The 14,089-nt window shown below is 45.2% G+C and overlaps 1 protein-coding gene across 1 annotated transcript in view; it reads left to right on the plus strand.

The window, feature by feature from the left end:
• The window catches only part of LOC120031885 (synapsin-3-like), a 117,277-nt gene extending 105,200 nt beyond the window's left edge, over positions 1–12,077 (plus strand). The window contains exons 10-13 of the mRNA XM_038977693.1: positions 8,604–8,726; positions 8,923–8,953; positions 9,110–9,272; positions 10,514–12,077. Of these exons, the coding sequence (XP_038833621.1) occupies positions 8,604–8,726; positions 8,923–8,953; positions 9,110–9,272; positions 10,514–10,637 (441 nt within the window). The 3' untranslated portion in view covers positions 10,638–12,077. The remainder of the gene's footprint in view (positions 1–8,603; positions 8,727–8,922; positions 8,954–9,109; positions 9,273–10,513) is intronic.
• The last annotated feature ends 2,012 nt before the right edge of the window (positions 12,078–14,089 follow it).

Below are 14,089 nucleotides of genomic sequence, written 5' to 3' on the forward strand. Positions count from 1 at the left end.
GACTAGATCAATAAAAAAGTGGTCAGATGAAGCAGATGCTAAGCTACAGGACTGTTTTGCTAGCACAGACTGGAATATGTTCCGGGATTCCTCTGATGGCATTGACACCACATCAGTCACTGGCTTCATTAATAAGTCCATCGATGACGTCATCCCCACAGTGACCGTATGTACATACCCCAACCAGAAGCCATGGATTACAGGCAACATCTGCACTGAGCTAAAGGCCAGAGCTGCCGCTTTCAAGGAGCCGGAAGCTTATAAGAAATCCCGCTATGCCCTCCGACGAACCATCAAACATGCAAAGAGTCAATACAGGACCAAGATCGAATCGTACTACACTGGCTCTGACGCTCGTCGGATGTGGCAGGGCTTGCAAACCATTACAGACTACAAAGGGAAACACAGCCGAGAGCTGCCCAATGACACGAGCCTACCAGACGAGCTAAACTACTCGCTTCGAGGCAAATAACACTGAAATATGTATGAGAGCACCAGCTGTTCTGGAAGACTGTGTGATCACGCTCTCCGCAGCCGATGTGAGTAAGACCTTTAAACAGGTCAACATTCACAAGGCCGCAGGGCCAGACGGATTGCCAGTGTGTGTACTGCGAGCATGCGCTGACCAACTGGAAAGTGTCTTCACTGACATTTTCAACCTCTCCCTGTCTGAGTCTGTAATACCAACATGTTTTAAGCAGACCACCATAGTGCTTGTGCCCAAGAACACTAAGGTAACCTGCCTAAATGATTACCGACCCGTAGCACTCACGTCTGTAGCCATGAAGTGCTTTGTAAGGCTGGTCATGGCTCACATCAACATCATTATCCCAGAAACACTAGACCCACTCCAATATGCATACCGCCCCAAAAGATCTACAGATGATGCAATCTCTATTGCACTCCACACTGCCCTTTTCCCACCTGGACAAAAGGAACACCTATGTGAGAATGCTATTAATTGACTACAGCTCAGCGTTCAACACCATAGTGCCCTCAAAGCTCATCACTAAGCTAAGGACACTGGGACTAAACACCTCCCTCTGCAACTGGATCCTGGACTTCCTGACGGGCCGCCCCCAGGTGGTAAGGTTAGGTAACAACACATCCGCCTCGCTGATCCTCAACACAGGGGCCCTTCAGGGGTGCGTGCTTAGTCCCCTCCTGTATTCCCTGTTCACTCATGACTGCACGACTCCAAAACCATCAAGTTTGCCGATGACACCACAACAGTGATCACCGACAACGATGAAACAGCCTATAGGGAGGAGGTCAGAAACCTGGCCGTGTGGTGCCAGGACAACAACCTCTCCCTTAACGTGATCAAGACAAAGGAGATGATTGTGGACTACAGGAAAAAGAGGACCGAACACTGTCATCGACGGGGCTGCAGTGGAGCAGGTTGAGAGCTTCAAGTTCCTTGGTGTCCACATCACCAACAAACTAACATGGTCCAAGCACACCAAGACAGTCGTGAAGAGGGAACGACAAAACCTATTCCCCCTCAGAAGACTGAAAAGATTTGGCATGGGTCCTCAGATCCTCAAAAGGTTCTACAGCTGCACCATCGAGAGCATCCTGACTGGTTGCATCACTGCCTGGTATGGCAACTGCTCAGCCTCCGACCGCAAGGCACTACAGAGGGTAGTGCGAACGGCCCAGTACATCACTGGGGCCAAGCTTCCTGCCATCCAGGACCTCTATACTAGGCAGTGTCAGAGGAAGGCCATAAAAATTGTCAAAGACTCCAGCCACCCCAGTCATAGACTGTTCTCTCTGCTACCGCACGGCAAGCGGCGCCAAGTCTAGGTCCAAGGCTTCTAAACAGCTTCTACCCCCAAGCCATAAGACTCCTGAACACCTAATCAAATGGCTACCCAGACTATTTGACTGAAACGGAACCCTACAGTAGGGTTGGCCTGATCCGATTGTAATAGGTTTATACACTGTGTGATGTTTAACTGTATTTTTTGTGTACATTTGTTAACATACAGTGCCTTCGGAAAGTATTCAGACCGCTTGACTTTTTCCACATTTTGTTACAACCTTATTCTAAAATCTATTAAATCGTTTTTTTCCTCATCAATCTACACACAATACCCCATAATGACAAAGCAAAAAAAAGGTAATTGTATTAAAAATGGAAATATCACATTTACATAAGTATTTAGACCCTATACTCAGTACTTTGTTCAATCTTGGTTTCATCAGACCAGAGAATCTTGTTTCTCATGGTCTGAGAGTCCTTTAGGTGCCTTTTGGCAAACACCAAGCAGGCTGTCATGTGCCTTTTACTGAGGAGTGGCCTCCGTCTGGCCACTCTACCATAAAGGCCTGATTGGTGGAGTTGCTGCAGAGATGGTTGTCCTTCTGGAAGGTTCTCCCATCTCCACAGAGGAACTCTGGAACTCTGTCAGAGTGATCATTGGTTTGGGTTCTTGGTCACCTCCCTGACCAAGGAAGACACAGTGTTCTTGGGAACCTTCAATGCTGCAGAAATGTTTTGGTACCCTTCCCCAGATCTGTGCCTCGACACAATCCTGTCTCGGAGCCCTACGAACAATTCCTTCGACCTCATGGCTTGGTTTTGCTCTGACATGCACTGTCAACTGTGGGACCTTATATAGACAGGTGTGTGCCTTTCCAAATCATATCCAATCAATTGAATTTACCACAGGTGGACTCCAATGAAGTTGTAGAAACATCTCAAGGATGATCAATGGAAACAGGATGCACCTGAGCTCAATTACAAGTCTCATAGCAAAGTGTCTGAATACGTATGTAAATAAGGTATCTGTGTTTTATTTTTAATACATTTGCAAAAAATCGAAATACTTGTTTTCACTTAGTCATTATGGGTTAATGTGTGTAGATTATGAGGAAAACATTTATTGAATCTATTTTAGAATAAGGCTGTAACGTAACAAAATGTGGAAAAAGTCAAGGGGTCCGAATACTTTCCGAAGGCACTGTAGGTAGGTCTACACATATAACTCATGGCATATAGGATAGAACCTTAATCTCTTGGGAAATTCATTGGGACTTCTTCCTTCATCTGCAAACAGGCTTTCATTGCTTTCGATATCTGAGGACAGAAAAAAATCACAAAGAAACAGGCTTCATTATACTCAAATTTGACAGCACTAAATATGATGTTGCTATTATTTGTTGAGGGCACTGCTCTCTACTGGCTACAATCATACCTCACAAACCGGACCCGCTACATCTCCCTCAATGGCCACACTTCAGACTCAGCTGCAGTTATAGAGAGTGTCCCCCAGGGCTCTGTGCTGGGTCCCTTACTCTTCCTCATCTACATCCTCCCACTTGGTCAGATCCTCTGTCACTTCAACCTTGACTTCCACTGCTATGCCGATGACACCCAGATCTACCTCAGCACCAAATCCCTCCTCAACCCACCTCTGACCCACATTGAATCCTGCCTCTGCAATAAAAACAACACTTTCTTAAGCTCAACAGTGATAAAACAAAACTCCTCCTCCACCCTCACCAAAGCTGGCAACCTCACCCTCATCATTGACGACACCACTGTCTGTCACGTTCCTGACCTGTTTTCCTTTTTTCTTGTATTTATTTAGTTGGTCAGGGCGTGAGTTGGGTGGGTTGGTCTATGTGTGTTTTTCTATGTTGGGGTTTTTGTGTATGGCCTGGTATGATTCTCAGTCAGAGGCAGCTGTAGATCGTTTGTCCCTGATTGAGAATCATACTAAGGCAGCCGGGGTTTCACGTGTGTTTTGTGGGTGGTTGTATCGCGTGTCTGCATTCGTGCCACACGGGACTGTTTGTCGATTGTTTCATGGTGTTCTTTTGTTTCGATTCATTAAATAATCATGGACACTAATCACTCCGCATATTGGTCTGATCCTTCTCGCCTCTCCTCCTCGTCCGAGGAGGAGGATTACGACGATCGTTACAGAACCACCCACCAATCTAGGATCAAGCGGAGTGCAAACGGGCAGCGACAGCAGTGGGAAAAAACCCAGGACTCCTGGACTTGGGAAGAGATCCTGGACGGCAAAGGACCCTGGGCTCAGCCAGGGGAATATCGCCGTCCCAAGGCGGAGCTGGAAGCAGCGAAGGCAGAGAGGCGCTGGTATGAGGAGGCAGCGCGGCGACGTGGTTGGGAGCCCGAGAGTCAGACCCAAAAATTTCTTGGGGGAGGGCACACGAGGAGTGTGGCAAAGCCGGGTAGGATACCTGAGCCAACTCCCCGTGCTTACCGTGGAGTGAGAGGGCGTCGTACTGGTCAGACACCGTGTTATGCGGTAAAGCGCACGGTGTCCCCAGTACGCGTGCTTAGCCCAGTGCGGGCTATTCCACCTCGCCGCACTGGTAGGGCTAAGTTGGGCATCGAGCCGGATGTCATGAAGCCGGCCCAACGCATCTGGCCTCCAGTGCGTCTCCTCGGGCCGGCATACATGGCACCAGCCTTACGAATGGTGTCCCCGGTTCGCCAGCATAGCCCAGTGCGGGCTATTCCACCTCGCCGCACTGGCAGGGCTACGGGCACCATTCAACCTGGTAAGGTTGGGCAGGCTCGGTGCTCAAGAGCACGTGTCCTCCTTCACGGTCCGGTATACCCGGTGCCACCTCCAAGTACCAGTCCACCGGTGGCAGCCCCCCGCACCAGGCTGTCTCTCCGGGTTCTCTCTCCAGCTGCTCCCACCTGTCCAGCGCTGTCAGAGCTTTCCTCCTCTCCAGCGCAGCCAGTGCCTATACCACGCACCAGGTCTACAGTGCGTCTCAGCCGGCCAGAGTCTGCCGTCTGCCCAGCGGCGCCTGAACTGCCTGCCTGCTCAGCGCTGTTTGAGCTGCCTGCCTTCCCAGCGCTGTCCGTCTGTTATGAGCCGTCCAGCCAGGACCAGCCAGAGCCGTCCAGCCAGGACCAGCCAGAGCCGTCCAGCCAGGACCAGCCAGAGCCGGACCAGCCAGAGCCGTCCAGCCAGGACCAGCCAGAGCCGTCCAGCCAGGACCAGCCAGAGCCGTCTAGCCAGGACCAGCCAGAGCCGTCCAGCCAGGACCAGCCAGAGCCAGCCAGCCAGGACCCGCCAGAGCCAGCCAGCCAGGATCCGCCAGAGCCAGCCAGCCAGGATCCGCCAGAGCCAGCCAGCCAGGATCCGCCAGAGCCAGCCAGCCAGGATCCGCCAGAGCCAGCCAGCCAGGATCCGCCAGAGCCAGCCAGCCAGGATCCGCCCCTCAGTCCGGTGCTGCCCCTCAGTCCGGTGCTGCCCCTCAGTCCGGTGCTGCCCCTCAGTCCGGTGCTGCCTTTTGGTAGAGTGGGTTTGACATGGAGGGTGGCCATTGGGAGGAGACCACGGAAGCGGGGTTTGACTATGGTGGGTTGGGGACCACGACCAGCGCCAGAGCCGCCACCGTGGACAGACGCCCACCCAGACCCTCCCCTAGAGTTTATGCGGATGCGCCCGGAGTTCGCACCTTAAGGGGGGGGTTATGTCACGTTCCTGACCTGTTTTCCTTTTTTCTTGTATTTATTTAGTTGGTCAGGGCGTGAGTTGGGTGGGTTGGTCTATGTGTGTTTTTCTATGTTGGGGTTTTTGTGTTCGGCCTGGTATGATTCTCAGTCAGAGGCAGCTGTAGATCGTTTGTCCCTGATTGAGAATCATACTAAGGCAGCCGGGGTTTCACGTGTGTTTTGTGGGTGGTTGTATCGCGTGTCTGCATTCGTGCCACACGGGACTGTTTGTCGATTGTTTCATGGTGTTCTTTTGTTTCGATTCATTAAATAATCATGGACACTAATCACTCCGCATATTGGTCTGATCCTTCTCGCCTCTCCTCCTCGTCCGAGGAGGAGGATTACGACGATCGTTACACTGTCTCTCCCTCCCTCCATGCACTAAACCTTGGCGCAATCCTGGACTCCAAACTCTCATTTGCCCACCACATAAGACAGACTGTCAAAACCTCATTCTCCCACCTCCGCAACATTGCCAAAGTCAGGTCTTCCTTCTCCCGTCCTGCCGCTGAAACTCTCATACGCACATTCATCTCCTCCCGTCTTGACGACTGCATTTCACAACTCTCCAGCATCAACTCAAGCTCCCTCCGTAAGGTTCAAAATTCTCCTCACCCTCACCAAGTCCTGGCAGCACTTCGGTGACAGGGCCTTCTCCAGGGTTGCTCCTAGGCTCTGGAACTCCCTTCCACCAGCCATCCATGACTCAGAGTCCATTACTATCTTTCAGTCTCTCCTAAAGCCCCACCTCTTTGACAAGGCCTACCCTTAAGGCTCCCCCTTCCACACACCCGTACAAGCAAAGAAATATACTACCAAGACACTTCTCTCTTCACCATACTGAGCAGCACCTAACCCTTACCCGCCCCCTTACCCTACACTGGGTTCATATCCAAATCCCAAATCCCAACCCATACACTGATTCATTACACTCTTTCCCTTCTTTGAGCCCACCCCTCACTTTATTCATGCTTTGTTTAGTCTGATGCTTTGATTTGACTCCTGTTGTTTTTCTTTTTCATTTCTATAATTGTAAAGCGACTTTGGGTCCTTGAAAAGCGCTATATAAGTATGTATATGTATTATTATTATTATCAAGCAGTTTTCGACTGAAATCGTTTGCGCGGATAGTTCGACAACATCTGTGTGAGAATTTTGGCACACATACTTAGGCATGAATCTGGCACTTGCCATTTCACATAAACATTACACACTATCATAGAAATCACTTAGCTAAAATAATCAAACAACACTAGCCTCTTTGGAGTTTCTGTATTGCCCGGCCGAGTACAGAGTGCACCATTTCCAACCCGTAATCTTTCCATTCCAGAATACAGTGTCCAGACCAGCAGCAGAGAACACTGTGCAGCCCAATAAAAGAGGGGGAAAACAACACCTCTCCTCTATGTTCTAATACTAAAGGGCAACTAACTGCAGCCTTGTCATCTGCTAGATGAGTCTATATCCCAATAAATCACCAGGGTGTAACCGGTACTCTGGCTGCCACTGCACCACGTTTGAAGTGGCTCCTGGCTTGCAGTGGGCCCCGGCTGCAGCTGCCAGTCCTCCAGGGCACAGTGAGTCCCCGTCTCAGTCCCAGCCCCTTATGGTTATGAGCAGTGGTGGAAAAACGACTCAATTGTCATACTTGAGTAAAAGTAAAAGATACCTTAGTAGAAAATGACTCAAGTAAAACTGAAAGTCATCCAGTAAAATACTACTTGAGTAAAAGTAAAAGATACCTTAGTAGAAAATGACTCAAGTAAAACTGAAAGTCACCCAGTAAAATACTACTTGAGTAAAAGTCCAGAAGTATTTGGTTTTAAATATACTCAATTATCAAAAGTAAATATTATTGCTAAATATACTTAAGTATCAAAAGTAAAAGGACCAGTATAAATCATTTCAAATTCCTTAAATGAAACAAACCAGACTTCATAATTTTTTTGTTTTTTTTTGTTTACAGATAGCCAGGGGCACGCTCCAACACTTAGACATAAGTGCTTTTGGGTGTCAGGGAAAATGGTTGGAGTAAAATGTACATCATTTTCTTTATGAATGTAGTGAAGTAAAAGTAAAAATGTAAAAAATTATAAAGTACAGATACCCCAAAAAACGACTTAAGTAAAAATACTTGAAAGTACTACTTAAGTACTTTACACCACTAGTTATGACTAAGGGGCCACACTGCCAGGCACATCACCTGCCCAGTTCTCTTCCTTCTACCCATCTCCCAGCTCTCCCAGCTGCACACACGCACACACATACATACAGACACTCGTAGACACACACACACACGCACGCACACATACATACAGACACTCGCCTGTGTACACTGTGTACAAGGGGCACATGGATAAAAGGAGTTATGTCTGTTTACAGTGTGCTCTGGCCACAATGCGTGCAGTGGCCTGATACCGCTCTGGGGACATGACACATGCATTCTGCTGGCAGTGTTCCCTCTGTTCTCTCCCTCAGCCTGTGAGACAGGCTTTCCTCTGTTTGTTTTGGTTCTCATTTGGCACGACCCTCTCATGCAGAGGACAGCATGGCTGGTGGATTGGTGGAGAGCCACATGCTTTGCGGAGATGGTTTCAACCAAAGCATATGTGTTGTGAGTTGAAATGCTACGGTGGGAAAAGTTTATGTTGAGTCAATTATCTATGTGACCGTGCCATGTCCTGACATCCAGTGTCCACCCATAAGTTATGAAATAAGTACTAAATGTACTGAAATAATGACCGTAATATTTTGATGTAATAATATGTCAAATCAATAAGTCACATCTCTCATGTTTATGCCTATAGTACTATAGTATAGTTTAGTATACACTATAGTATACACATATACACATATCAGCAGTCACTGTGCTCTAACATCAAAACTGCAGTGAATTTCACCCCCTCACCATCATCTTCATCAGGCATAGCTGCTCAAATAAGATGTCCAATACTGCTCCCTAGTGGCAAGAATGAAGTCAATCACGTTGAATGGATTTACAGTGAATTTCCCATTTACTTGCATTGACTCAGTCTAGAATCCCTGCCAATACGGTCCGTGTTGTTGTTCTTCACTCTGATTGGTGTACCTCTCCTGTGTCATCTAGGTGATGGACAGTTCCATGCCTCTGATTGGTGAGCACGTGGAGGAGGACAGGCAGCTGATCACTGATCTAGTGATCAATAAGATGTGCAGCGTGCTGCTCGGGATCAACACACCACAGCCCAGCGCTGTGAAGGTAAATCTCTTTCACCTCCTCTCCAGAGTGTAACACTATTATGGATTTGCATTTGAATTTATTATCTAGATTTGATCTCAAAAGTAATGAAGAATTGCTTCAAATAAGCCCTTGTGTAGAGAGTATATCAAACCAACCATGCATCATGCACTATTACTGTCCATTTTCAATGCTTTTCATTTCACAGCCACAGACGACCCAGCCAAGAAGGGCCCAAGGTAAAGAGACCTCCATCGACATCTTATCACCAGTTTGATTGCTACAACATTTGATTGCTGTTGTGGTGAATATGAATATTATGATAGTGTTGAGAAATACACATAGTGGTGCCTTGAGTCTCTGAGACGAAACACGAGTCTGTGTTTGCTCTGCAGGTGGGCATCGCTCTGGCTCTAGTTCTCCCTCCCAGTCAGCCCAGGGTTCTCCTCAGCGAGCCCGCTCAGCTAACACCTCTCCCAGCCAGGCCTTCCAGCCCGGACCCATCCCACCTCCCGTCGCCACCGGCCCCGGCTCCCAGAAACAACCTCCTCAACTGAAGTAAGTCAACGCGTCAAATGCCTTAAATCGCATCTCCATGGTCATAGCTGATGTTAACATGGGTGTGTAATACTAACATTAACTTAACAGAAGAATATAATTAAGCAATAAGGCATGAGGGGGTGTGGTATATGGCCAATATACCACGGCTGAGGGCTGTTCTTATGCATGACTCAACTCGGAGTCCCTGGATACATCCCTTAGCCATGGTATGTTGGTCATATACAACAAATCCCCAGGGTGCCTTATTGCTTTTATAAACTGGTTACCAACGTAATTAGAACAGTAAAAATACATATTTTGTCATACCCGTGGTATACGATGTGATGTACCACGGCTTTCAGCCAATCAGTATTCAGGGCTCAAACCACCCAGTTTAGAATTTCATATGTTGGCCATATACCACACCTCCTCGGGCCTTATTGCTTAATTAGAATAGTAAAGAACTCTACTGTGCTAAGTACAAGATCTCTAGTAAAAGTTCTGTGAAAACCTTAAACTGTCGTCTTTTCATTAAAATCTTTACTTTCTGGGTAAAACTAGGAATATATCTACTTGGAGCAGATCTGTGCAGATGCCACAAACGGCTGCTAGATGGAGACATTGTATAGAGATTTTACCGCTCCTGTAGCTCGACACTTCCTGTTTACAGAAATACTCTATTATAATCTCTGACATGCCCACATTTGTTCCTCTTTAACGGCTGTTAATAAATGGCCTGCATTTACAGGATGCTCAGCTTCAGCCACCCCTTCAGATAATATGTGATAAAAGTGAAACTACCTCTTGAGTTTTGATTCTCTCGTAACTGCCTAGTTCAACGTGGATTGGCTGTACATGGCAAAGGGGTTGTCGGTTGGGCAATTTACAACTAGATTTCTCCACAACCATTGCCCAGTTTACCTCCTGGCTCGGATACACAACTAGTTTGACTGTATTTCTGTCCAAGCTGACAGTCGTTGGCTTTGCTATAATAAACATTAACATGTGTCTTCTAAGATTAAGCTCCTTTGTTCAAATCTTGTTGGCCTTAGAGAGCAAAGTGCACTAGTTTATTCCCTGTTGTGTGTGCTGTTGGCCAGCCTCTGTTGATCAAACTGCAGTAGCAAAGTTGGCAGAATATGATCCCCTCGGCCTTCTTCACACATGAATGCACGCAAACATACACGCACATACATCCACCATCTCCATGTTGCATGCCCCTCAAGCCTCAGCCTCACTCTCACGTTCGCGCCTTGCAGCAAATCCCAGTCGCTCACCAACACCTTCACCGAGACCCTGAAAGGGAACGCCACGGACGACGAGGCCAAGGCAGAGACCATCCGCAGCCTGCGGCAGTCCTTCGCCAGCCTCTTCTCCGACTAACTTCAGCAGACTCCTCATATCCATCTGCCTACTATCAGCCGTTAGCCATCGGCCTCCAGAAGAGCTCCAAGATACCAATCTGTTACAGAGCGCGCTCAGTCAACCCACAGAGCAGAAGCTTCCTGTCCACCACTTCCTACTTCCTGTTCTTATCCATAAATGGCAGGTAGAGAGCATCCACCTCTCAGAATCATCCGTCAAATAAAAAAAAGACTAAATTGGGCTATAGTTCATCTTGTACTGCTTGGTTGGTGTAGTTCAGATGTCAGTTTGCATTCTGTTTGTCATTTCATCAAATGTTCATCATCTGATTCATTCTTTTGTTTTGGTCATAATGTGTTTATCAACTTCAAGGATCTTGATATACTTTGGAAGATAAAGGATATATTACAGTATTTAGAAATGACCCCATAATAGTGTATGAGCTAGGTTCACCAGCAATGCTTAGCATCTTGCCAGTCTCATTACAGAAATACAATTGCCATGTCTTGTAGACCCATACATATTGATTGGCTGATTTAGTTACTATATAATAACTTCTGATTTTGCTTTGGCCTTTGATTACCAAGGTAATTTTTGATTAAAATTCCTTGTATTAAGGTCAAAATAGTTTAGGCTATATACTTTACCTGTCAATTTGCAATTTTACGAGGCGGAAATATTATCTTAAGTCTTCCATCACAGACAATTCTTCCCTAAGTTCTAAGCTTTATGAACTATCCAATGTAAATAGCGCTATGAACTATGTTTTAAATATTGGGCATTTGATTCACTACTATTCCCTTGCTGTGTATTGAAAGGTGAAAATATGTACATAACACAGAGAAGAAGTTCTGAAATCTTTGCTTCAATGGTTATACGATCAGTTACCTTTAATTCTGTACACACTGTAAGGTTGAAAATAGTCCTGGGAGAATAACGTTTACTTTTGATCCTTGGGTTTTGAATTTTGAAGCGTTGTCGACCTAAGAATAGACATGATTTGCAATGTGTTTATCTGTCTATAGCTTGCATCCACTTCAGGAAATGACAAAGTCGTCTCGTAACCTAATACTCAGCTAACACATATGCACAGATTATATCTACGGTAACGATACTATCTGATGTTAGCTGAGTGTCCATATTATTCCCCCCCCATCTCATTATAATAGAGAAGGACAGACTAATCACATGACTGGCTAGTTTATTCTTTTGACTTTAAGTGCAAACATTTTAAGTCTCTGCGCCCAAATTGATTTTCTGTTTAAGGTATAATTTTTGACTGGTATGAAAAATGACAATTCTATTTGAATGGAATGTTGTCCCCATACTTTATTTGTAGTAATTGCACTTCAAGTCGCACTATCAGCAATATGGGTGAAATTAATCTTGCTCTCCAACTTGATTTAAATACATTTAACAGTTATTAAGATTGTCTTTTCACTTTCAAACTGTATTTATTGTCCTGAAACTGTATTTATTGTCCTAATAATACCTCATAGTAAGGTATTATTATCAAAATGGACCAAATTATGTGTTTGTATTTTAAAACCTGTGTGTTTGAATTATTTTGTCTCTGTTAAATGTGAAATGCTTCTACAATTCAAAGTACTGAATACTATGAAAAGCCATAACAAAACTATGATTAACTGAAAATCTTTTTAATTTTTTTTTATTTTTACAATATGGCCATGATGTTGATAAATCAAAATGTTTACTCGTTATCACTGTGAGTGTTAGTTGTGCTTCTAAGAATTCAATCATTTTGCTTCTACTAGTGTTGACTTAGTGTACATGGTATAATGCTGTAAACTTGTGAATACCACACCTCCATAGTGATTTATTTACTCATTTGTTAATTGACAATTTCAGTAAGCAAATAATGTTAATTAAGCACTGAAGAAATTCAGAATTGAGTGGTGATGAGGTCATCTAGTAACTACCTCAATTCCAGCAAGCTGTGATGCTAGTAGTGGTTACCACTAATACTCTGAAGTGGGTGAAATTAAGACGAAAAAAAGGAATGGCTTTCATTTGACCTAATCTGTATGTCTGCATGTAATCCTACAATTTTAATCCTAACATTCATACAGTAAATTTGATGTACTGTGCTGTCTCTCAAGTAGTTATTCCCTGTTAGTAAAAGGCAATACACCCATAGATGAGTCTGTTATCTACAGTCAATAACTAAATGAATATGACGTGGTTTTCATATCATGATTTACATTTACATGTCATTTAACGGCAATAGCCCTTAAAAGATGTGTGTTTCTTAAAGTGTGCCCGATGCCATTCAACAGATGCTCAGAAGTCATCTACACCACCGTTGACTAGCCGTCCTCCTCTCTTATTTCCTATCTAACAGAACTTACTGTCCCATGTCCTCTTATGATGAGCGTCTGCTGGAAGGCATTGTGTGCCCCCCTGTGTATTATTGATATAAGTGTGGCATGAAAACTGACCCCTGGTGTGCCTCTGGTGTAACAATGTCATGTAAATAATTGCTGTTGTCTGGCTGCTTATAATGTATGAAGTGTGTGATGCATAATGTGTGTTCGTGTTATTAATGCAAGCCATTTTAACATTGTTTTGTTATTTTGTTCAGTTTTTATTAAAAGTGACATATTTTATTACACTTACAGTGGTAAGTCTTTTATTTTTCGTATTGAAAAAGCAGCGTACAGTGCTGGGTAGCGATGATTATAAACCCCTTCTCCATCTCAGGTAGTGTAGAATGCATAGCATCATGTCCCCATTGTCTTTGTCATAAGAAATACCCTGACACATGATCTTCAGGATGTGAAACTCATAGAACACAGAGGATTTACAAGGTGAGTGCCCACAAAGCAATTCATGACAACATTGGAATTATTGCCACTTTCCGTTGTCTCTGACTGTCTGTCACTTTCTATTTAAAGCATACAACTTTATTAACTACCATCCACCCTCTTTCTGTTACTGAAGTCCCAGTTGAAGCAGTTTCATAGATTTCAGTGCGGGTGTCTGATCACAGACAAGTCTTCTCCATGTAAGGCTGTTACTGTGAGTCCTCTGACTTCCCTTCAAAGCACACAACTGATTTATTGATAATCCCCAAATTCCTTCGACTCAGATTAGACATTTATTTGAGTTGGCGTGAGGTTTGTGTCTAGGAGTAGGGCAGGGGTAGGAAACTCTGTTCCTGGAGTGCCAGAGGTACTGCAGGATTTTATCCCATCTAGACACCACACTTAGCTACTTAATTGATCAGGGCCCGGTTTCACACAAGCATCTTGAGGCTATATTCATTTTAGAACAATAGGATCCTATGGTTCTAACGATGAACTTAGCCTTAAGCTGCTTTTGGGAAACCGGGCCCAGTTCAGTGTTTGCCTAAATTAAAACCCACCTGGTCTTCAAAGTTGATTAAATAAAATAAAATGTAGTGCCTGCGGCACTACGGCATCCCTGGAGTAGGGGATTCCAGAACAAAT

The sequence above is a fragment of the Salvelinus namaycush genome, chromosome 38 (genome assembly GCF_016432855.1).
Source record: "Salvelinus namaycush isolate Seneca chromosome 38, SaNama_1.0, whole genome shotgun sequence".
NCBI lineage: Eukaryota > Metazoa > Chordata > Actinopteri > Salmoniformes > Salmonidae > Salvelinus > Salvelinus namaycush.